This window comes from Lampetra planeri, chromosome 29, assembly GCF_965212315.1.
Source record: "Lampetra planeri chromosome 29, kcLamPlan1.2.h2, whole genome shotgun sequence".
In the NCBI taxonomy this organism is placed as follows: domain Eukaryota; kingdom Metazoa; phylum Chordata; class Hyperoartia; order Petromyzontiformes; family Petromyzontidae; genus Lampetra; species Lampetra planeri.
In genome coordinates, this window is record NC_136135.1 from 7,133,968 (window position 1) to 7,159,843 (window position 25,876).

The following is a 25,876-nucleotide window of genomic DNA, read 5'->3' on the forward strand; positions in this document are numbered from 1 at the left end:
TGTGTCTTTGAATTGCTAAACCTGTTTGTTTATCCAGTTAGTAATTAATTAGCTATCCAGGAAATCCACACTTGAGACCCAAGGACTCTTTTTCAGGAGGTTCCTGCCTACATTGATTGGGTTTTCATTTTTAGATGTTTTTTTTCTTCCACCTAATTAATGACGAGTGCTTGTCACACGTGGGGGGGGGGGGGGGAGGACCGCACACAAGGGCCAACGCTACATCCCCCGTACAGATAAGTCCACTTGCCGCGCTGCCTTCTCCTCTCGAGCCAGAGTCTGGCACCCCTAGCAGTCTTCAAGGGCCTCCAGTGGCGGGGACAGATGGCTGTCACTCCATTGCTCGTTTGAAAAGGGAAACGCCGCCTCCGGCTGCATTCTGATGCCGGAAATATTCACGCTTAACCAAGTGGCTGCTTTTCGATTTAAAGCTTTCGTGACTACAGGGATTCATCTTCTTGGTTCTTTCGGTAAAGTCACGTAGAAGGGAAGTAATAAAATAATTTAAAAAACATATTATTATTAAGTAATAAAATAATTTAAAAAACATATTATTATTATTGTATTACTTCCCTTCTACGTGACTTTACCGAAAGAACCAAGAAGACAAGTGGCTGCTTTTTTGCGCTGTTGCGGTCCGTACGCGCCCCCCCAACACCCATTCTCTTTCATTGGGTACGGCGAGCAACCACCCCCCCCCCCTCCACACTGAACCCAAACGCTTATTCTAAATGGGTTTACTAACCTAATGCTAACCCCAGCACACGGACATTAACCCTTAGCCTAAACATAAAGTTACCACGTGGCTTAATTTCGGGCTGTCGTTGGACGGGTTAGCATATCAAGCGGCGGGGGTCCGTTATTCTTTGCGCTTGGCTTGCGAGCTGGGAGATATCCTTCGGCGCGCGCACACACACACACAGAGCCGAGCAAAACTGGCGCAAAGCAATGATGTTTGACATTTAGATGATAATTAAAATGAATGTCCACTTCAGCGTGTGTTGTATAATCGGCGGGAGCAGGGCCGTCAAGATTCATGATCCGTCTCGCGATGTTTACGGTGTCCGAGCGCAGCTCATTTTCGCGGATTGTTTTGAAGTTTTTCATCGTCGCCACGCCCATGGTCAATCCACTGCTGGATGAAGCCTCACCCCAAGGCCGCCACCATCCCTCATGATCCCGCGATACAATAAGCACCTGCACATGAGCTTTTAAGCATTTTTCGCTCCATCTTCTCGGTGGACGGGCTCTGAAATGCATTCTAGTCCTATACTTTGAAATCCTATCGTGTTTTTGTATTGGTTTGTTGTTGTAACGTTCTGACCCACCCCTACTTGACCATCTGTGTAAAAGAGCTTTGTAGCTCATCAGATTCATCCAGTTTCATTCAAGATTATGATTCTGAATCCTTGGCTTGCCACTCCGTTACTCTTCATACATATTTTAAAAACATTTATTCCATTGGAGGATTCTTAATCATTGGATACAAACTCTTTCAATGCTAAAACACCTGAAATGTGGCTCTTGTTATACAAACACAAATGGGTTTCATATCTGCACACGAAATTGTTCATAGACAATGGAAGTGGAACGAGATTCACCTTCCAGCCATCCCATGAATCATCGCGTTCTCATGACGCGAATTTGATAGAACGCAATTGAATGTATTAGGGAACACTTTTTTTTTTTACAGCACGGATGCGAATTGGATACATAACGCGATTGAGTGAACAGAACTACATCGCGCGAGCATTAATAAACAGTCGGGCGGCTGCCTCGGCGTAGCATCACGCAAGGCGGGATGCTGCTGGATGCTCCGGGATGCTAACCACGTGCCTATATCTGTTATTTATCTCGCTTTGTAATAATTATAAAAGAACACGTAAAAATCAATAACACAACAAATTATCACGAAAAATGTCAGCGACGTTTTCTAAACTCGACTACCCCTAACCCCTTGATTCACATTGAATCAATGTTTGTTAATTACCACGCGATCTCTCCATGACTTGGTGGTCTTCAGTAACGCAACTACCACTGACTGCGCCATGCGAGGCCAGACTGTGTTCACTTAGCGTCGCGGTGAGTGGCAGCGCGCGTGACGATGGTGGCGGCACGGCCGTCTCGGTTCATCTCTCGATGCGACGAGAACTCCCTTCTCCAAACTCGAGTGCCACTTTTCGCTCTGGCTCGCGTCCAATATTACGGCTCGGACGGGTTTGCGCGCGCCCGCCACGCAATACGAGATGCGTTAAACGCACTGAACATTGGCGGGTCCTGCCCGCAATTAATCCCGCGGACTCTCTGCCAAACACTGCTCGGACATTAACCCATTTGGGGGCGACAATCGGCGATAGCCACGGAGTGGTTTCGAGAGGACGTAGGCCAAGTGTTTATCGGGGCAGGGCCCTCTTGTCATTGTCCCGACTGGCCCACTGGACCTCGGGGTCTCAAGCGAGCGCAATCCCCGCGGTCGCAGTCAGGGTGGTGGTGGAGGCGGCTTGCTCGTTTGAATAACGAGCACGCGGTCGCGCAGGTCGTAAAGAACCCGCGAAGTTTTAATAAAGGCGGAGCGCACTTTTAATAAACTATGTCATCATGCTGGAGCTAATGAGGATTTCGAATGTTTTACTGTTATTGTGCCGGCTAATTTCAGAATCGTCGCAAATTCTCTGTACCCTCCGCCGCGATTCGCTGACCCTTGTGTCCGGGCGCCGGAGGAAGAAATCGTCGTGTAACAGCCGTTTTCTGGGTTGTGCGAACGCCTTGTGTATGTTTTACCGGAAACATTCCAGCAATTCCTCTTCCTTGCAGTGTCACTGGAGCAAAAGCCGTCCGTCCGTCGTGGGTTACAGCCGAGGGGTTAACTCGGCGGGATGTACGTCTGCCGCGGTGACTGGTGAAATTTAGATTGACGGGATTAAAGCACAATAATGATCTGGGCTGTTTGCAGACTGCCACGACGAGAAATGTTCATACAGACAAAAACCCCTCGGAGGCAACCCCCCGCCGTTTTATGGATTACGCTCTGTGTGGAGAAGTGAAGGAGGGGGGGGGGGACTTGCGTGATATTGGTTTTGAAGTGAGCCGCGGCAGCGGTCCGCCGGACGGATTAAAGATCAAAGGTGTGGCTTGGCGTTGCGGCGCGCTTGACGGCGGGTTTAGCGATGGTCATTACATAGCAGCGGCCGCAAGATCGAGAGAGAGCGAGCACATAATCGATGGACCCCCGCGGGGAGAGTGGTCCGCGCTTGGGTGTGAGAAGTGACGATGCCGCGGCTCCCTTCCAGGATGAAGGCGGCGGCGAGATGTTAACTACCTCGCCTGGTATGCAGGAGGTCATGGGTTCGTTTTCGACCCTGACGCCTGCTGTGTATTTGAAGTTTGTGCATCTCTCTCTCTCTCTCTCATCATCATCACGGTGGCTAGGAGATGTTAACTACCTCGCCTGGTATGCAGGAGGTCGTGGGTTCGCTCCCGACCCTGATGCCTGCTGTGTATTTCGAGTTTGCGTGTCTCTCTCTCCCCTTGTGGTCACGTGGATTTTCTCTCTGGGTCCTCCGGTCTTCCTCTCCACATTTAGAATCGGCACCACGCGTTCAGACTGTTTGGCCGCTAGATATTTCCACGTGATGAGCCACTTCGTTGAGATATCAATTGTGCTGGCCAGGTTGCTTCTGAAAAAAAGAGCTTTCATAGCTCAGTGGGCCTTACCTGCTGAATTTTTTTTTGTTTAATCGATGTGAGCACCGGGCCTCGGTGTGCGCCGCCGCTGTGCCCTCTCGTCAGGGCCGCCCAGGGACTCCTCGAGGTCAGAATGCCTCATGGCCGTGCGCGAGTGGGGGGCGGTGGGGGTGGCGGGTAATTACCACCAAGCCACTAAGGGCCCATCCATTGAGTAGGTCCGCAAAAATCTGTCAAAACCTGACCCCTCTCCCCCTCCCTGTACGCACGCGGACTTTTTACCCCCCACCACTACCTGCTTACGTACGCTTGACGCACCCCCCCCCCCAAATCCTATAGAACGGCCGATATTTAATCCACGCAGAAACGATCAAGGATTAGTAATGTAGTGGTGATACGCGCTGGGTGTATATGTCGTGTGCCAGCGCGTATGTACGGGTGTGTGTGTGGTGACGCGCGCTGACGGGGAGGAGCAGGCGTCAGTGCGCGGGTGGGGGTAGTGCTGCTGATTGGCTGTGTGCCGGTGACGCGCCCAGAAGGAGTGATCGGGTAGCAGCGCGGTGTGATTGGTCGGGGAGTGGAAACACGCGCTGAGCGGAACCGGATCGTAGGGATAGCGCGTGGGGATTGGGTAACTGAGGAGCGGTGCCGACGTTGAGGTCCGCATCCGCTCCGTCTCCCGGGAAGAAGGGGTATATAAGGTGATGCACAGAGGAGCAGGGGGCAGAAGTGGAACCATCTAAGAATGAAGACGAAGGTGCAGAGATAGAGCCCGGAGAGGAGAGTAATGGAGAGTAGAGGAGAGTACGGTATAGTGTGTAGCCAGAGAGAGAGAACGGTCTACACGAGCTGAGTAATGTATAGTGTGTAGCCAGCGAGAGAGAACGGTCTACACGAGCTGAGTAATGTATAGTGTGTAGCCAGCGAGATAGAACGGTCTACACGAGCTGAGTAATGTATAGTGTGTAGCCAGCGAGATAGAACGGTCTACACGAGCTGAGTAATGTGTACGGTGTAGCCAGCGAGAGAGGTGCAAAGTCTACACGAGGCGAGTGGAGAGTGTAGCAGAGGCGCAGAGTCTACACGAGGCGAGAGAGGAGTGTAGCCGAGGCGCGGAGTCTACACGAGGCACAGAGAGCCAGCAGCACAGAATCCAGAGTCAAGAGAAGCGCATTGTGAAGAAGAGAGGCCACGCGTTGTATTGTTACAAGTCAAGATTTAATAAAAGAAGTGTGTTCCCGTCAAGGAGTTTCCTGCCGTCATTTCCAATACTTCAGTAATATTAACCTGTTTAAGCAAACAGATAGTCCACCGCAGGACTCTCTGACTCATTTGAAGGCCAAAAATTATTATCGAGGCTTCACCCCCCACCCCCCCCCGTTTCCTATGCGTACGTACATTGGCAGTAGACCCCCCATACGCAAGCGTACGCATTTGGGTTACCCCCCTCCCCCCTCTCTGCGTACGTACTAAAGGGATGGCCCCTAAGTTGAAACCTTCATCAAAATGATTCGATGTAACAAAAAAAATGCTATTTGTTATCATATACTTACATCACCGAGATTACAGCAACACTTTTTCGAACAAAACGGGCAAAGCAGGGCTTAAAATGCCCTTTTTGCCCCCCCCCCCGCCCCCGGGGTCTCCCGTTCCCATGCCTCGGGTTCGAGGATGACGTCGACGATCGGTCAGGTGCTCTGCTGGGCCTTCGCGTGGCTCCACGGAACAATCCGGTCGGGGTCGACGATCGAGACGTTCGTCGCAGAAATGTACTTGTACTGTGATCCGGTACCATTATTGTGTTGAACTTTATTGCAGTAGACTGCACAGCGTTTGTTATATATATGTAGGTATGTTGAACTTCTTTCGCACCACCGTACATGGCCAACTGTGCTAATCGGTGGTGCATCGTACGTACGTTGAGCTTCTGCCGTGCCGTCCGTTGTCGTGCAAAGCGCTGGCCACCAATTAACCACAATCCCTCGCTGATCTCTCGTCAAGGAGCATAAACCGTCACGTGCACTCCGGTCACCGTCGCAGCGGCGGCTTTTGGCTCGCCATCGAACAAAGACGCTCACCGCATCACGTGGCGCTTTCGGACGCGCTTACGCGGCTATCTGGAGGAACGCTCTTCCTGCCGATATTAGGAAGCCGCTGGAGTTATGCACGTTTAAACCAAGATTCTAAATTCATTTTCTCGGTGCGTCGGTGTCCACCGCAGTGCGGACGGTATTGAATTGTGGGGGGCCGTTGGGTGAGTGATGAACTGGCACGGGCATGCGAATGAGCAGCTGCATGGATTACCCGTAGAAAGCCAGCCAAACAATAATAATAAAATAATAATACACTCAATACGGTGCTAATAACGGCATGTGTCTTATTCAAACAAGTTAAATGGATTTTTTTTTAAATCAGACTGTCAATCAAAGTGGTCCCATGCTCAAGCAAGCATTCTGTGGTGCTGAGCAGCAAATGATGCAAATGTCACATTCCCACGGCAGGGAACAGATGATAGAACATCCACTTCTATATTCCCACAGAGTGCTATGGTCATCGCTTTGTGGTACTTGTTTTACTCTTGCTTGAGGGTCACTAATGATGATGGGCTGGGTTAAACCCTGATGATGATTTGAACAAGCAGTCTCACGTAAACAATACACCTCCACATATCCGTCTGTCTACTTAAAAAAAGAAGAAGAGGAGGTTTTTATTTGCGCACGTTACGTTGGCCACAGGGCCTTCTGGGAGTGCATAATTCCAGCGGCGTTCATTTCAACAACAAGCAAAATCTGGACACGTTTCGACATGTTCTTCTTGGTTCTTTCGGTAAAGTCACGTAGAAGGAAAATAATAAAATAATAAAACTAAAACATAATAAAATACAATTCTCACCACGTTTCGGCCACAACGCAAGCAGCCGTCCTCAGGTGAAGAACAGGTCTGTCGGAAAGACAGCGTCTGAATGGGCTGTGAGAATTATTTTATTATATTTTATTTTTATTATTTTATTATTTCCCTTCTACGTGACTTTACCGAAAGAACCAAGAAGATGAATCCCTGCAGTCACGAAAGCTTTAAATCGAAATTTCGACATGTTATCGTCTCATCAGCAGAGTCAGGCTGGTTCATATCAATGCTGGTGAGCTGCCCATTGTCTCTGTTGGGTAGATATGAGTGTAAGTGAACGGTGAGCATTGAGTGTGCGCCACAGTATAGCGCGCGCGTGTGTTTTTCACCTGGACTCAAGCAGACCATTATATGCCTCATTGTCTTCGTATGATTCTAGTCAATTTATTCTTGCGCTTCTGTCACGCGTCCCCTTCCGCCCCCCCCCCCCCCCCAATAGGAAAACAGATTAAAATACAATAACGCCACCGTTGATGGACCTTCACCCTGCCTCCGCGAGTTGGGGGGAGGTTTGCGACGAGCAACCCACGGCGATCGGTGGTTACGGGCCCCCCCCAAAAATAAAGCGCCCATCGTTGAAAGAATTCGCCCGAATTTTTTTCGATGCCGTAGCGTTAAGGGAAATCTGTGAGGTTAAAGCCCCCCCCCCCCCCCCCGTAATGTTGAGCGTTGTGGGACGACTGGAATGAATTTACAAATGCAAACCTGCAGGAACAACAACTTTATCGGCTCTTAACGCACGCAACCACATGTGTGTGCAAAGTTTTACTGCCGTGTGTCCCAGAATCTGTTACAGCATCTGTGAGCCTCATAGCTCATCGTATTTCTCCCAGTATAAATATACATTCTAATCCTTTCTCACCAGGATCGATTCCTCCATATAATAACGGATTTCAATCGCAACTCGATTCCTACAATGTAGTCATCATCATCATGATCCATGCGCAGAGAGCCCATAGGTGTTCACTGCACATTTCTACATTTGTTTTCACTCTCCTCTTGTCTTGTGCCAATATGCTCAAGTAGTGACCACTTCTTTCTGGCACCGATCTTTTCTTATGTCGACGTCAAGCCGTTCTCTGTTAGGTCTTCCTCTCTTTCCGGTTCCTTCCATTTTTCCGAAACAACTCACTTTACATTTTCCTGTTCTTGTCCATCCTACACGTGTGTCCAAACAGTGCCAGTTTCCTTCTCATCACTGCCTGCATCATCAGGTTGTCTTCTTCTGTATTGGTTATCTGGAAGAATAAGTTGAAGAAGAATTAAAAAAACACATTACTGGAGGGTGTCAGTGTCGCAGTTTGACGTTTCACGGAGGTGCACCGACACAATCGCAGTGCGCGAGCCAACGGCCGCTGGACATTGCCCTTCATTTCTCACTCTCGATATTTTCCGGAAGGTCTGCCGGGGGCAGCACTGGTGCAGGGATTACCTGCATGCGGCACTACCGCTGCGGGGTACGACATACGCCGATCCGTCATGTGCCCTATAAACCTGTGAGGGCGAAGTGTGGTGTCGCGAGGATGAAATGAGAATTGACGAATGCGGTGTGGCGAAATAATTTTTCGGAAAACATTGTTCCAGACAAATCTTGATTTGATACTTTCGTGACCGCAGGAATCCATACTCTTTGGTTCTTTCGGTAAAGTCACGTGGGTAGAAAAAATAATCGATCACGACGTTTTGATCGTGATCTATTGCAAGCAACCGTCTTCTTGTTTTTCACCTTAAGACGGTTGCTTGTGTTGCGATCGAAACGTCGTGATCTATTATTTCTTCTACCAGACTGTTGTGGCTGGGAAAACTAGGACCAGTTCAGTGGTATCTGAACCGGTCCTAGTATTCCCTGAGGTCGGGTCGGCTATTTGTGATTGCAAAAACAGTTTCCTCCCATCCGCTGCTGGCCTCTTCAACAAGGCCAGGGGCTCAAACTGACTTTGACACTCAAACTGACTTTAACAATATATCTGTACAATGACACCCTGCCATATTTGCACTTTGTTACCCTATTTGCATTTTTGTTATTTTATATTGCATATTATAGCTATTGTATATTTTAATATTTTTTAAAATTCAATTATTACATACTTTAGTTCCTTAGTATTAGTTAGACTTTGTACCTTTAGTATAGTTAGACTTGTACACCACTTATTTAAGATTTAAGATTCCTATATGTTGAATGTATGCACCTTCCTGCCAAAGTAAATTCCTTGTCTGTGCGAACTTTCATGGCGAATAAAACCCTTTCTGATTCTGATGTAGCCGAGTGGCAGCTTTGCTATGAAACACGAGAGGCATTTTGCTGGCGTGGTCAATTTGTCTCCAGTTAGGGAAATAACTGCTCCATCGCTGGGGTATCGAATTTAATTACCGTGTTGCGTTAATGAACGATGTCATTTTGTGGCCAGCGTGTCAAGGGTGATCCTGAATAGGAAAAGTAGTCGAACACGTTGACGAGTACCATTCACGCACGTTGCCATGCCAAGAATTGCGAACAAGCCGTTAACGCGCCAGCTGTGAGAACGTATGAAAGAAGAATTAAAATGAATGGAGGTGGCATTTAATTGTTACCATTAAGTGAATGAACAGCAAAGGTAATGATGTAAGCAAGATAAATTCGGGAGAAATCGGTTAAGTGATGAATGGCGAGGAGATGTCGCTGGTGTGCGTGGCTGTTGATATGATGCCGAGGCTGCTTTGCTCAGTGGTTTTCGGAGAAGAAAAAACACTTGGAATTCAGAATCCCTCCCCCTCCCCCTCTCAACCTCCCCCCAAAAACCCCCCCAAAACGTATATAAGCACTGGGTCATTATTTACAAGTATTGAGCAGGCTGGTGATGGACCGCCCGCCCATACGTGTGAGCCACAGTGTGGTCACTTCATTGCTGTGAGATTTCTTCAATTACTTTCGCCCCGGCACTACGGTGCACAGCAGCGAGAGCCGACCTAATGGCATAATGGTTGCACGGTTAAAATACAGATAGGCCTTATTAAAGCCGGCGTTCCTGCTTTAGTTGAAAAATAACCCCCTTTTTTGCAGAAAATTGGCTTAAGGCCTACTTGTTACAGCGAGGGCTTTTTTTACACGGCCAATAAACACTCCGACAAGAAGAACCACGCGCGTTCGGAGGATGTTTGTGCGTGGACTCTACGCCGCCAGCGTTGGGCTACGTTTGAGCCTGGTTTAGTAGCCAGCATCCCGAGCGCCGGTCGGCGCACCGGCGAGGCGTGTGCGTAAGTCGCAACGCAGCTGTGAATCGCTCGTGTGTGGACGTCTCTGCAACCGGTTGCGAGGCAGTTGCGCAACTGGTTGTTCACAGTAGAGAGCGTCGATCTGCTCGGCGACACGTGTGGCGGCGGAGTCTTTCGTCACGCGATTGGTCGTTACAATCCTCTGAATACGCCATTTCAGTTTCCTCGGTGTAGCCAACGTAGTTGCAAGGGGCAATGATTAAGTTGGGCGACTTTGGCTGCTCAACTGAAATCAGGGGAGGGGGGGACCCCCATGAGCTACTTGGGGCCATACGCTTCGCTTAGTTTTTTTCAATGCCTTGCAGAACCACTGCATGAAGATGTAAATCACCGCTTGAAGAAGTGGATGTTATTGTAAAAAAAATAAACTATTTGCCGTAATTTTCTGTTATGTTTGATTGCATTGAGTTGGGTGAAACTTGATCTTGTTGGCTGACTAAGCAAGCGCAATACTACATGTATATTTGTTTTACTCATCATAAGACTGAAATTTATTTCCATTTGCCTCCTACCATTGGCACAATTCTCAACATATCTGAAATACCACTGAGTCGGCAAGCCACTATACACCACTGACATGTCCAGGGGCTGACACAGTTATAGATACGTCTAGTGGTGGCCTTCTTATGTACGCCTGCTTCTGGTTGTTTTTCATTATTATAAATATCTACTGAGAGTAGCGGTGAGTTTCGGATAAAAAAAATATTTTTTTATTTCGTATTTTTAAGAACAATGTTATATGTTTTCCAGATTTTTTGCACCATTTGCCCGATGTTACTCATTTAAAATGTATTTGTGCTCACAACTATACTGTAACACATTCTCCAGGTTATCAGATACTCTGGATTTTAAAGTACACCACCCCACAACTTTTGCTTTAAAATACAGGCAAAAAAAGTCCATCTTATAATCCAGAGAATCTGGTAACATATCGTATAATTCTATGCCTCTTCATGACCACGCATGTGGATGGGATGAATGTCTTTGTCGTGTGATTAACCTTGTCGTGAATGTATGTGCTTTCCAGGGTTCTGAAAGATATCCCACAATGCAACATGCCTCATGCCTGGCAGTACAGGAAGTGATGTCACAGCAGGGCATGGCTCATTCGTCCAATCAAGAGCGACCAGAGGTGGGCTTGCATTCGGTCATCCATCTTCCACATCCAACAGCAGCGCGAGGCATCAGCAAACGCTGAGTTCATGAAAAAAATTGAATCCAACGCAACAACAAAAGCTAATTAACATCAAAAGTTACTTCATCTCTCAATTCCCTATCTTGTCTGTCAGTCGTCTCTCATCTAATTTAATATTTGTCTCGTGTCTATCTCTCTCTCATTGCACATACATTTGTCTCATTTATATCTATGTTCTTTAAATGCACTACAGCTGTATCTTATGTCTACATTTCTCTAAAATGTTCCATGTTTCTCTCATTGCCCCACATCTCTATCTCTTGCCCACATCTCTGCTGTCATCTCACTCGCAGTTACAAAATGAAAGGGGAGGCCCCCTAATATGATTTCTGCTTTGGCGCACCCAATTGGCCAGCCACCACCACCACCACCGTTCAGATTCATGATGTTGAAGTTTTAAGGAAACCAATATGATCTTGTAATAGGAAATTAATGCTTCCGTTAGAAACTGAGAAATCACCAAAAACTTAATTGGAGCTAAAAACAAAACTCTTAAAAATAGTATCCCTCAACTAGATGATTGTTTGAATATGTGTGACTGCTGAAAGTTTCACAATAATACAGGGTACAATAATACAGTACTGGATTGTAGCTCATTTTGTAAATTCTGCTAGAAAAAAAAGTCTTGAGACTCCGTGAGGATTTCCCGGGTAAACAAGCAGAGTAGTCTTAATAATGTATACTGCAGTGATATTTTACGTAAAAACAAATCTGGAATTTTGATGAATCCTGATAGCACGGTTAGCTGTAACTTGAGCTGTACAGTAAACGTGCAATGAAAGTAAATCTGAAACAATACAATTCTGTATTTTTTTTCAAGTAGCCCGCATTGTAGTGCAACTGAACATTATTGCGGATTCTCGAAATTTACAACAATGCACCACCGAGCGATATCGCTGTATCCACAGTCCACGCCTCATTGGTACTCCCGTGTTCGTCCATTAATCCACTGCTGGATTAGGGGCCTGCCCATTGCCGTGTGGGTCGTAGATGTTATCTGACCATACTTCACCGTGCTGGTCGGTGAACGCTGGGAGCGTAAATGTGATGGCATAGAATTGCTCTAGGAAGACAGCAGCTGCCTCGGTGAAGGACGATCCTGGGAAAACTCGGTGCATCCCAGGCGCTTTGGTCATAGGCCTCAATGGCTCTGTCAATATAGCTTGGTGAGGTGGCAAAGAAATATTGTAATGTCATTGAATAAGTAATTAAATAAATACGCGCCTTTCTAAAGCTACGGAAGTTTTCGCGGGTGCGGTGTCAGAGCCGAGCCATCGAATGTGTTTTTGGGTCCCACCGCGTGTCCCTTTTGCGCACGGCGTCCGACGTTTCGGGGGACGCACGCTCTGTCATCGAGGGTGAGAGAAAGTGAGATGCTCAACTGGGCTCCCGAAGAGAGCCTCCGAGCTCCACGCAGGAGCGTCGCTCCCAAAACAACTGCCCTCCAAAAAGGGGCACGGGGAGATGCCAAGTCTGGGACTTGGTGGCACAAAGAAAGCTAGCTCGCTACGAAACCCGGTAGCCCGGGTTCGATTCCCGCTCATGGGCCACCACCAGTGACGATTATCTGAACTGGTCCTGGGCCTCCCCTAGGTCGACTCAGCCTCAAATGAGTACCTGGTGCGGTGTGTAAACATCGCCGCTAGGGAGACAAAGCTGATCTGGTGCTGGCCAGCTACCCCCTTGTGTGCCGTGCCGGCCTTCGTAGGCCCTTGCTAACAGCATTGCCCCAACAGTCTGTTAAGGCTACACGGGGGATCTTTGTCTTTGTTAGTCAACCCATGGCACCTAGGTCTGGCCCTTGATCTCCTGCCAGCGAGCTTTCCACAATTCCCATGGCCTGAAAGTGCATCTAGCCTTGCACAAGCACCGTGGTGAAGTCACCGCCACTCAGTGGTGAAGCGCTGCTGTTGTTGTTGTTGAACCTAAGAAGGCCATCACACTACTGTACTCTCAATGGGTGCCGATGTAGACACACCGCACAAAGTACAGGCCCAGAGCCAGTTCAGATACTGTATACATTGGGGGGTGTTTGCCAAGAGTGGTAATGGGGGGGGGGTACGGGTGAGGATGAAGATGGAGGGATGGGGATGGAGAAGGAGGGATGGGGAAGTCTTTGCCCTCGCTGCCGGTCGCTCCGCGTCAGATCAAGATTAAATATCCCGCCTCCTGAGCAAAGCGCGGTATGGCTTGCTTAATTATCCCAGGCTAGGGTTGAGGAAGCACCCACAAACGTTTTAATACTTTTTTTATTGCCACTTCAAAAAAGCCTAAACTTTTACCTTTTTGCGCCTTAACTCTTCCCTGCACCGTACGCATTTCCTAAAGCGCGGTAGCGACACTGCACTACGGACCTGGTCACCCGTTTTATATTCCCGCTCTCGGGTCAGCACCAGTCACGTATGTTTTAACTGGTCCTGGGCCCTCCCCTACGTCCACTCAGCCATAAATGGGTACCGCAGCTGGTGCAGTGTGTAAACATCGCCACCCCTTCAAGTCGAGTATGGTACTGCGATGGCCTTAATAGTTCCTCACACCTAGGATCGCCAGCTTTCCTAGGATTGGAATCTGTGTCTGGTTCACAGAAATATGTATTTGTACTGCGATCCGGTACCATTATTGTGTTGAATTTTATTGCAGTAGACTGCACAGCGTTTGTTATATATGTAGGTATGTTGAATTTCTTTCTCACCATATGTAGCCAACCGTGCTAATCAGAGGTGCGGAGGAAGGACAACAAACTAAACACAAAAATCAGTTGTCAAGAAAATAGTTTTCAACCTAGATTTAAAAGTGCAAAGCTCCAGCGGCTTCCTAATATCCGACGGCAGAGCGTTCCAGACGGCCACAGAAGCGCATCTGAAGGCGCGTGATGATTCAATCACCGTCTTTGTTCGATGGCTAGCCAAAAGCCAGCCGCTGCTGCTGCGAGGATGACCGCAGTTCGTGTGATGGTGGTTTATGCTCCTTGACGAGATCAGCAAGGCACTGCGGTTCATTTGTGGCAAGCCCTTTGTGTGTAATGAGTGCGACCTCATAGGCTAGACCAGGGGTCGGCAACCAAAATAACAAGAAGAGCCATTTCTTTCCAATTCGGTACAAAATTCAGTATTTCAAGAGCCGCAATGCATCTGAGTACATACTGTACTCACGTACATATTGTCAAGAAGCAGCCCGTAAAGAGCCGCATGCGGCTCCGGAGCCGTAGGTTGCCGACCCCTGGGCTAGACCGACTGACATCTATCTGGGTTTGGTCCTATAGTGCAAAAGGTGGCAACCCTTCTGACAGTGCTTGCCCCACAGCGGTCTATGAAGGATCTATTGGGTTTGTTTGTTGCCGTTCTTGTTAACGTAATGGCCATTAGTGCAAGTGGAGGGCTGTTTGTTGGATCATGATGCCACATTGGTTGATTATATCTGTGCTTGATTGGAACAACCTTGTTTTCGATACCCTTAAGATCGTAAACCCACCTTGAAAAAAAAAATATCATCAAGCAGAAGATTAGCGCTGGATGCATCGGTCACATTTGCAAATGTGATTTTGTAACTTTGACCATTACCTGTTTGTCGATAGTCCAATGTTCACGTGGCCATGCTGTTGAGGGACTACTCCTGTGTGATGTTATCTTGGTGTGGTCTCGGACTGCTTTGTTGTTGTTTTTTTCCGCCTTTCCCAATCTTGGTAAAAATTGATTCGTATTTAATTAATTTATATCTCAGAACTCGCTTACGATTGGTCTCTATTTTTGCACACGTGGCTCATCGGATTCCTCCTCCATGTCTCAATAAAGATTCTCATTGAGAGGAGCTCACGGGCGGGGGGGGGAGCCCCAGTGACGCTCGCCAGCCCGCTGGCACGGAGCTCGGCACATTTTGCTCTTTCGCTCCGTGATGTCTGGGCCAGGCACGGGCCTGTGACAAAGAAAACCCTGGTGGGACCCATTTCGACATTCATCGTCACGATCAGCAGAGTGAGACTTGCTTAAAGCAATGCTGGTCAACTGCCAGATGGGTTATGAGCAAGAAGCCTCGCTGCTGAATATACGCCGAAGTCAGGGGCGGTTTCTTCATTAGGGCGATTGGGCGACGCACCACCAATGTCATTCAACCACAGAGTCACGCTAGCCGTCACTGTGCCTCTGGATATAGTCCAATCAGCGTCATGCTACGTTCTGTGGAGTACCGCCTCTTTTTGGGCGATTTCACTCCGGCTGAGAATCGCCCCGAGTAGCCCCATAGACTTACATTCAACTATGTTTTTTTTCGAACGGGGGCACTGCAATGCATTCTCTATGGCTTCCGGGAGGGCTCGCCCTAACGTGCTTACGTCATCATACGTGCTTACGTCATCATACGTAAGCACGTTTCATCCAACAATATAATTTGTCGCCACTTAGTGGAATCTTTAATAAAATAAATTTGAGTGGTTTGTTTTAATAGTGAGTATAGAAACAAACAAGATGTATTGTAAGAGTCACTTTATTTTTCATTAATATTAAAGAAGTGAAGTTGCCTTTACATGCTTAAGCTGTTAATTTATCCATTGCATGGGTGGACCTTATCCTTATCAATCATCCAGACATTTGCCCCCCCTGAGAGATTTTGCAGGAGCCGCCACTGGCCTAAGTTATGCAGGACTGCCAGCGGTTGGTTGTTTTGTGGCTAGAGATCGCTCGCGTGGTGAATGCCAAAGCTAAAACTTGGCTAGCCGTGACTTTTGGCCATATAGATCTGTCCGCCCCACAGAGCACGAAGGAAAAACGATCAATCGTGGTTTTGAAAGGCATTACACTTACAAGCCCACAAGGCATGGTCTACACCTGGCCTGTTTCTCGGTTGCGGTAGGCTGCCGTCGGAATCGCGTGCGCTGGACTGCCTGTGCTTAATTTCAGCCGGAACAGTGGAAAATGCTGTTCAGGCAAATGTTTTGGCCCAACGACAACCATCACGGTGCCGTATTCTGTTCTCCTGATACTCTGTTGGGTGTGTGCGGTGGTGTGCGAGACAACGCCACGAATAGCTCTCAAGGTAACCACACGTCCCCCGAGGATCATGCTTGGGAATATACGGCACAGTAACAATGATGTGAGGTTATTATGGATAAGCATGCTTTGATCTCTAGTGGTAGTGCCTTATGCCGATAATAATGTTCATCTTGTAACGCGCACAGCATCCGCTCACTCTCGTTGAGAGAGAACGACTTGAGTGGCGAGAAGGAACCACAGACGATTGGGGAAGGCAGCCACGCGGTGATCCGGCGCCAACATTTGCCAAAGCTCTGTGATCCTCTCTGTATATCAGTGTGTTATCGGGCAATTAAACACATTCCTGCGGAGGGAGCTGGTAGGAACGTTGGGTTGCTCGGTCAATGGCCAGGGTCAACGGCGGCGTGGTGTATTCCGCAAATATGGCCGACTGTGAGGGCGGGCACAAGCCGGCGTGAGTAGGTTAAACGTTGAGTTTTATAAGGGCACCACGGGGTGACCAGCCCCTCCCCACCCAGCCCCACCCCTCCCACCCCCCACCCAGCCCCTCCCCACCCAGCCTCTCTCCACCCTCCCCACCCAGCCCCTCCCCACCCAGCCAGACCCCTCCTATTTTTGGATGCACGATGGACGGACGGACACAATAATCCCCTGTGGGCTGGTGGAACCAGGTGGGTTCCTACCAGGATAATGTTCACATAATCTCTACTGCAAGCCAGCCTAGCAGCATTCGAGACAATGTCGAGGGGACACACGAAGGCCTGGGAGCTGTAGTTGTCGGTAATGTGAGCACTGTGGTTGTGTGTGGGTGGATCTGTATGGACCACAGTCGGTGATGCAGCCTCCCACAGTCGCGTGTTTTTTTTTATTTACACGCTTTTATTTAACTCTGTCTGTTATTGTTGTTGTATCCTCAAATCTTGTAACTCAATTTTAACCCACTTCTCAATGTGGTATCGACTGCAAACTTGGTAAACTTATGTGACCAGAGGTGTGGACTCGAGTCATGTGACTTGGACTCGAGTCAGACTCGAGTCGTGAATTTGATGACTTGCGACTCGACTTGGACTTGCATAACAATGACTTTGTCCCACCTCTGCTTATGTCATACTGATGACAATACTATATTCTATCATAAAAATAGTTTTAAAAAAATTTGAGATTATTTTTTATATCTTATGTTTCGACTTGGGTCTAATTGTCCACGCTCAACTGACGTTGGCTGTAAATCACCACGGTCCCTTACGTTGTGGCAAGCCTCGTGGTCACTTCCTGGAGTCGTGGAGTTCTGCCATTACTCGTACGGTACATTTCATTTTTTAAAAAGTTAAAAAAAATATTACTTATTTTGTTGTTGCCAGATAAGCAATTGTGGAGGAATTGAACTGGGATTGATATAAATTCATGTTTTTAGCTAATTATTTCAGAAAAGTTTTGAAAAAAAATTTGCACATTCAAAGCTGAAAATGTCTTTGGTTTGAATAGTGTCATCTCTCAATTGTCTGGGATTTATGCAATTACTGGTTGCCTGGCTCAATATATTTGCGTTAATTCTCGGCTTTAATTGGGAGCTGGCAATTATACTGTATCATACTTGTGCGTGGTACGTGCCGTCCTGGTGGGTCATATATTCAGGAAACAATGAAATATAGAGGTGTGGGGTCTGTTTCGCCACTCAAAAAAAAAACATGAAATAAAATTGCGATTTAAAGCTTTCGTGACTGCAGGGATTCATCTTCTTGTTTCTTTCGGTAAAGTCACGGAGAAGGGAAATAATAAAATAATAGAAAATAAAATAAAAATTCTCACGACGTTTCGGCCACAACGCAAGCAGCCCGTGTCCTCAGGCCGACAGACCTGTTCTTCACCTGAGGACGGCTGCTTGCGTTGTGGCCGAAAAACGTGAGAATTTTGATTGTATTATTTTATTATTTCCCTTCTACGTGACTTTACCGAAAGAACCGAGAAGATGAAATCAAATGTGAGTTCATTATCGAGCCAGAAAGCCCCATTAGGGGGGCGGTGGCCACGTGCAATTAATTAACTTCTGGCTCGCTAACCAACTTATTTACGGTGCCTCGCTTAGTCGCTTGATAGCATCATGAACCTCACATTTGGTTCTTTGGGTAAAGTCACGTCGGTAGAAAAAAATAATCGATCACGACGTTTCGATCGCAACGCAAGCAATCGTCATCAGGTGGGACAACCACAGCAAGAACTAAAACTGCTGATGACGATTGTCCCACCTGATGACGATCGCTTGCGTTGCGATCAAAACGTCGTGATCGATTATTTTTTCTACCTATGTGACTTTATCGAAAGCTTCAAATCAACATTGCTGATACATTGTTCCAAACGGGGTGGGGGGGGGAGACATTTGCGCGTTGTGTAAGCGCCACCACATACAAAGACAAAGATCCCCCGTATAGCCTTAACAGACTGTAGGGGCAAGTGCTGTTAGCGAGCACCTATGAAGGCCAGTACGGCACACGAGGGGGTGGGTGGCCAACACCACGCCGGGCCGCCTTTGTCTCCCTAGCGGGGATGTTTACACACCGCACAAGGTACTCATTTGAGGCTGAGTCGACCTAGGGAAGGCCCAGGACCGGTTCAGATAATCGTCACTGGCTGTGTTTGTCGTGAGCGGGAATCGAACCCGGGTCGCCAGGTTCGTAGATCAGCGCGCTAACCACTACCCCACCGCTCCCCACCACACACACACACCGTGACACACACACACCGTGACACACACACACCGTGACACACACACTGTGACACACACACTGTGACACACACACACCGTGACACACACACACTGTGACACACACCGTGACACACACACACCGTGACACACACACACCGTGACACACACACACACCGTGACACACACACACCGTGACACACACCGTGACACACACACCGTGACACACACACACATCGTGACACACACACACCGTGACACACACACACCGTGACACACACACACTGTGACACACACACACCGTGACACACACACACCGTGACACACACACACACCGTGACACACACACACCGTGACACACACACCGTGACACACACACCGTGACACACACACACCGTGACACACACACACCGTGACACACACCGTGACACACACACACCGTGACACACACACACCGTGACACACACACACCGTGACACACACACACTGTGACACACACACCGTGACACACACACACCGTGACACACACACCGTGATACACACATACCGTGACACACACCGGGATACAAACACACCGTGACACACACACACCGTGACACACACACTGTGACACACACACTGTGACACACACACACCGTGACACACACACACCGTGACACACACACACTGTGACACACACCGTGACACACACACACACCGTGACACACACACACCGTGACACACACCGTGACACACACACCGTGACACACACACATCGTGACACACACACACCGTGACACACACACCGTGACACACACACACCGTGACACACACACACCGTGACACACACACCGTGACACACACACCGTGACACACACACACCGTGACACACACCGTGACACACACACCGTGACACACACACACCGTGACACACACACACCGTGATACACACATACCGTGACACACACCGGGATACAAACACACCGTGACACACACACACCGTGACAAGGACACACACACCTAGGTCGACTCAGCCGCAAATGAGTACCTGGTGCGCAGTGTAAACATCGCCACTGGGGAGACAAAGGCGGTCGGGCGTGGTGCTGGCCACCCACCCCCTCGTGTACCGTTCCGGCCTTCATAGGTGCTTGCTAACAGCACTTGCCCCTACAGTCTGTTAAGGCTATACGGGGGATCTTTGTCTTTGTGTGTACACGTTTGTGTGTGCACGTTTGTGTGCGCACGTGTGTGTGTGTGTGCACGTGTGTGTGTGTACACGTGTGTGTGCACGTGTGTGTGTGTGTGTGTACACACACGTGTGTGTGCGCACGGGTGTCTCCAGTCGTGGCAGAGAAGAGTCTAAGTGGATCGAGTCACCTCCACTGCTCGTTAGAGCGAGACTGGGGTGGTGGGGTGGGTAGGGGGGGGGGCGTGAGGGGTGGGGGTTGTGGGGTGGGCAGGGGGGGCGTGTGGGGTGTGGGTGGAGGGGGCGTGAGAAGGGTGGGTGATGGGCGGTTTTGGAGAGTGGAGAAGACTTGCTATAAGCCATTAGCTGCTGATTAATGGGGTGTGAATTCATCAGCCCCAGCACTGGCCCCCTATTAGGCTGAAGTTTGGGGAATGATTGCTTTGCACGGGTTGTTGAACCGATACCAAGCCAAGGCCGCGCACGGCTTGGCGAGCCACGGTGCATTGTGGGTTTGCGCCGCAGAGGGCTTTCGGTGACCGCCGTGCGGGTCCTGGGATGGAAATTCCACGAGGAGGATTGGAGGAGAGAGAGCGAGGGAGAAAAGAAGGCTGCGGCTGACGATGCAGTCTTCCCACGCAGTAAAACGTGAACTCTGGGACAGACACTGGGCCAAGGGTTCCAACCGCATGCCAGCGTTGGCGCAGCGTTGGCATGCGGTCATTGGAATCCGAAAATGTTCAGATGATTCGGACGATGCACGGCGTGCTCCCGCGGCGTCGTGGTTCAGCGTGCCGGGCTCGCGATCCGGAGGTCACCGGTTCGACCCGATCTCCTGGCTAGCACTGCAACCGGATTCGTCGCTATTAGTCGATCGGCAGGTCCGTGGGTGGTGTGCGCAGTATTCTTCGTGAAGAGTTAACGCGCTGATTTCGGCTGTGAAAATAAAGCGGTGAAATGCAACGAGCATGTTCATCATCATAATTAGCGATGATTCATTATTTCTTCTGGATACAAAAAAGCCTCCTCACGTTATCGCCATCCTCGCAGTCTTGCAATAACAGCACAATCCATCTCGCTCCTGCGTGCGTGACCTGGTACCGTCGGCTCTGGGCTCGGTTGTGTTCCATCGTTTGGATGCCGCTCCATCACCAGCCTCTCACGTCAGCCATCGTCCATTCCAGCGACGCGTCCCGTCCTCCAAGCCCCACTTATCTAAACAGTGAATGTGTCACCATTGGAACCTCATTTGCCAGTAAAAAATATGATAATTGTTTTTTTACCCTTCTATCTGGCAACAAAACTGACACCTTTTTTTACAAGGAGTCATGTTTGCATAGACCACAATACCTGCAGTCATAATGCAAACAAACTAAAAACATAACTCTGATAATGTATGACGCCAAAAGGCGTCATCTGGTCCAACCCATGTGAGACTAGGCTCTAAGGAAAGCTGTCTCGGGTGTGGACCAATCAACTTCAAGGACAGTGCAGACATTATCAGAGTTATGTTTTTTGTTTGTATTATGACTGCAGGTATTGTGGTCTATGCAAACATGACTCCTCGTAAAAAAGGTGTCAGTTTTGTTGCCAGATAGAAGGGTAAAAAAACAATTATCAGTGAATGTGTCGTCGCTAATTGACATTTGTGTTCCTCCGTGTATCTCCGTGTAATTTCCAGCATGCACTTCTCCACGATTCTTTGTTCTCTTCAATGTGTGTTAACAATAATGATCATTTATAAAGCGTCCTTAAACAATCGTTTGCAGGTCGCTAGAAAAAAACCTTTCTGTCAGAGTACTGTACATGTTTCTGATCCATGTCTCCATCGCAGGCAATCGGCACTGATTGAAACCGTTCTTGTTTAGGCCCATTGGTGTGTTGCCTACAGGATCACATTAACATTTTCTAACACTGCTGTTACCTCTTTGCGTCATCACATTCATCGCATATTGCCGTTTAGCGATTGCCCTAGACCAGGGGTCGGCAACCTGCGGCTCCGGAGCCGCATGCGGCTCTTTTGAACCTTGACCGCGGCTCCGGGGCGGATGCTAGCGAGGGGAGGAGGTGCACTGTGACACCTGCTCTGGCGTTGCCGCTGCTGACAGGTCGCCGCTCCGCTCCACACTGCCCGCCCGGTGACAGGCAATAACGTTGCCGTTGCTTTGTCACATGTTTGGAAGAAGTAAAAACCTTCCTGGGCAGCAAAGAGCTCACCTTTGCTGAGCTGGAACAGCCAGAGTGGCTGGAAAAATTACATTTTATGGTAGACATGACAGCACATCTAAACACGCTAAATACAACCCTTCAGGGGAAAGGAGGCACAGCCCTGCACATGCTGGAGGAGGTTTTGGCATTCGAGCGCAAGTTGACAGTGTTTGTCAAAGATTTACAGAGAGGTACACTGTCTCACTTTCCCTCTTTGAGAGAGTTCAAACAAAGTCATGATACGATAAATTTGGAATATTTCAAGTCTGCAATCACCACAATGCAAAGTTCGTTTGGGAAACGATTCTGTGAGTGCAGAGAGGAAAAAACGACATTATCCTTCCCTGTCACTCCCCTGGCGATCGATCCATCCCTATTGAATATGACTGCATTTGCAGGTGTAAGTCAACCTGATCTTGAGATGGAACTGGCCGATATAGCCGACAAAGATATATGGGTGTCCAAGTTCAAATGCTTGACCGCTACTCTTGAGGATGTTGCCCGTCAGAAGGCCATTCTGGCTCAGAATCATAAATGGAGTGATATTGAAAACCTTCCCAAACAGGACAAACTTGTATTCGAAACATGGAATGCCATCCCCAACACTTATATAAACATGAAAAAGTATGCATTTGGAGTCCTGTCGATCTTCGGCTCCACATATGTATGTGAGCAGGTCTTCTCCAACATGAACTATATTAAAAACAAACATCGATCACGCCTCACAGATGACAGCTTGCAAGCCTGTGTGAAAATGAAGGTGACGTCTTACAGCCCTGATGTGCAGACACTGTGCACTGAGGTTCAGGAGCAAAAATCCCATTAACCAGGTAATTTAGCTATTAATTTGCAAAAATATATTTTACATTGTTAAGTGAAAAAGTCCTTTTTTATTCAGATTGACAGCTGACTGCACGATCCTGTATATAGCAATAAGGTAAGAAACAATATATGCAGTGTTATATTTGTTTTAATAGTTGCAATGGTTTTGCGGCTCCCAGTTTATTTTTTCCTTCGGAAACGGGTCCAAGTGGCTCTTTATGTCTTAAAGGTTGCAGACCCCTGCCCTAGACGAATTCGGTCAGTTGCGCTTCCCAGTTACGTCCCTCCAGATATGTTTCTTTGTTCAGCGAACTTATTGGGATATGGCCGTTGTTTTTGCACCTACAGTGATACCTCGGTTCACGAACTTAATTCGTGAACTGACTCTGGTCGTGAACCGAATTGGTCGTGAACCGAGGCACATTTTCCCATAGGGTTCAATGTAAATCCGGTTCATCCGTTCGGACCTTTTTTTTTAGTTTTTGAAGCACAAAAATATGAAACAAATTACAATACACATTAGTACTGTACAGTATAGTAATGTATAAAGAGAGAACACTAACCTTGCTTGAGATGACTTCAGTAAGCACTCAAACGGGTGAACTGTACAATACAGTAAGTACAGTATTGTACAGTACAGTAGTACAGTACAGTACTGTATGTGCTAAAAAGTACACCAAAAAGCTAAAAGTCACTGAAAGTGTCTTCACAGTACTCACAGTACTTCTTTCTGTGTCTCTTCTTCTCTCCACGATCTTCCTACAGGAAGTCACGACCATGTGACAGCCTGGAAATAGCATTACAATGGCCGCGGCTCCTGTTCGTGAACCGAAGCGGAGTTCGTGAACCAGAGCAGATTGTTATGAACTTTTCTGTTCGTGAACCGAGTTGTTCGTGAACCGAAGCGGAGTTCGTGAAGCGGAGCATATTGTTATGAACTTTTCTGTTCGTGAACCAAGTTGTTCGTGAACCGGAGCGGAGTTCGTGAACCGGAGCATATTTTTATGAACTTTTCTGTTCGTGGACCGAGTTGTTCGTGAACCGGAGCGGAGTTCGTGAACCGGAGCATATTTTTATGAACTTTTCTGTTCGTGGACCGAGTTGTTCGTGAACCGAAGCGGAGTTCGTGAACCGGAGCATATTTTTATGAACTTTTCTGTTCGTGAACCGAGTTGTTCGTGAACAGAAGCGGAGTTCGTGAACCGGAGCAGATTTTTATGAACTTTTCTGTTCGTGAACCGAGTTGTTCGTGAACAGAAGCGGAGTTCGTGAACCGGAGCATATTTTTATGAACTTTTCTGTTCGTGAACCGAGTTGTTCGTGAACAGAAGCGGAGTTCGTGAACCGGAGCAGATTTTTATGAACTTTTCTGTTCGTGAACCAAGTTGTTCGTGAACAGAAGCGTTCGTGAACCGAGGTATCACTGTATTTATCTGAAGCCCAACTCTTGCAGCCATCTTGTTCCATTAGGTTTATTCCCTGCAGTGCATTCCCATTGAAATAAATACTATCGCATATCTCTTTATATATATGTCACTTTTCATAACCCTTCAAAATATAGAATTAGTATATTATATATAAGCGAAATATTTAAAATACAGATTTGTGATGCTGCATCGGCAGTGGTGCACAGGCACAGATAACAAAAACTCAGCAGTCTTGATTGCTGTCTGTGCTATGGAGAAGGGGCATTGCCCACAACGACGCCTATCACAGTATTTTATACATATTTATTTTTCCTTTTGGAGGCAGTGTTCGTGGCGAACGCTTTTGTTATTCGAAATATTGGTCTAAGTCGATCAAATAAATCCCTTTGTCGTGATACGCGCGTGCGTGTACGGGTATGTAGACACGTGCTGCAATACGCATGCAAAGCGTAAATGTAAACATTTCTTTTTAATGAAGTGGTGTGCAAAGACCCCAACAGCATTCATAACAACGTGCATGTTGCAGACATTTTGTAACAAGCCCTGCAACGAAATGCAAGTTGGGGGGAGTGGGGGAGAAAAAAAAAATCAACATTTAATTGGATGATTCGCGAGTGTGACTGCTTTGGAGAAAAAAGTTACCAATTTACAGGCATCCCCTACACGCTGTTGAGCAATGTTTTTACTTCTTAATCGGCATCACGTCGTCACGAGGCGAAGCATCCGTTTGAATCTCTCGCAGAGGAGCGCGACCCGTCGTGCTGGAGGAAACAAACAGCCCACGGAAGTGGATATCGCCGATCTACCTCCGAGTTTCCCTTTCAGTGACTTCTGGTCCACACATACACATGGTAGAGGGGGCAGCATTTTCCCACCCAGTCCGCCCTATAAAACAGTGAGGATCCCGTTGCACGACGGTCAAACCAATATTTTCATTCCCCGGTGCTGGAATTCAGCCAAAGTAATTGCAGAACCGCATTTCTCTCGACGAATTTTTTTTTTTTCCGCAATAATTGAAAATGGGGCTGAAACCATCGGCTCATCAAAGCTTGAGGTCCGGTTTTATCGCGGGCGGCTGCCAGGATTCGAACCCAGGACCTCGGCGATCGCCAACGCAGCGCTCCGAACAATTGTTTCGCCCAGCCACGGCTTCACGCTACCACGAGGCGGGCAAACCTTTCTCTTTGCTTGCCGAATCGAATGTTTTGGCGGTGCGCGCTGAACTGCGAGGCCCAGCCATGCACCGGCCGCGTGGGGCCGATGCATGGTTGGGTTCTAATGACTGTGGCGGGGCTGCGATCAAAGCCGCATTGGTTTTTCGTTTTGTTTTTACCCCTTCGGCAGATTTGACCGTCGCCATTGTGCGTGAGCTGTAATCAATCTGCCATGCGAGAGTGAACCGGCGTGGCCCATCCATTAATTGAGGTCACTGGTCGCGTGTTAAGCGCCCCTCATTTACGCCATTAAGCCCCATTTGTGGGCGACTTTTGAGACACGGAGAAATGAGTCATTATATTTACGCGCCATCAA

The 25,876-nt window shown here is 48.1% G+C and overlaps 1 protein-coding gene across 2 annotated transcripts in view; it reads left to right on the forward strand.

Moving 5' to 3' along the window:
* LOC144728641 (homeobox protein PKNOX2-like) overlaps positions 1-25,876 on the forward strand; it is a 172,445-nt gene that overhangs the window by 89,767 nt on the left and 56,802 nt on the right. The window contains exon 2 of one of the 2 annotated variants that reach the window (XM_078608205.1): positions 10,871-10,975. In XM_078608205.1, the coding sequence (XP_078464331.1) occupies positions 10,892-10,975 (84 nt within the window). In that variant the 5' untranslated portion in view covers positions 10,871-10,891. Of the gene's footprint in view, positions 1-10,870; positions 10,976-16,932; positions 17,324-25,876 lie in introns of those variants that run through there. The other variant, XM_078608206.1, reaches the window with a different exon arrangement.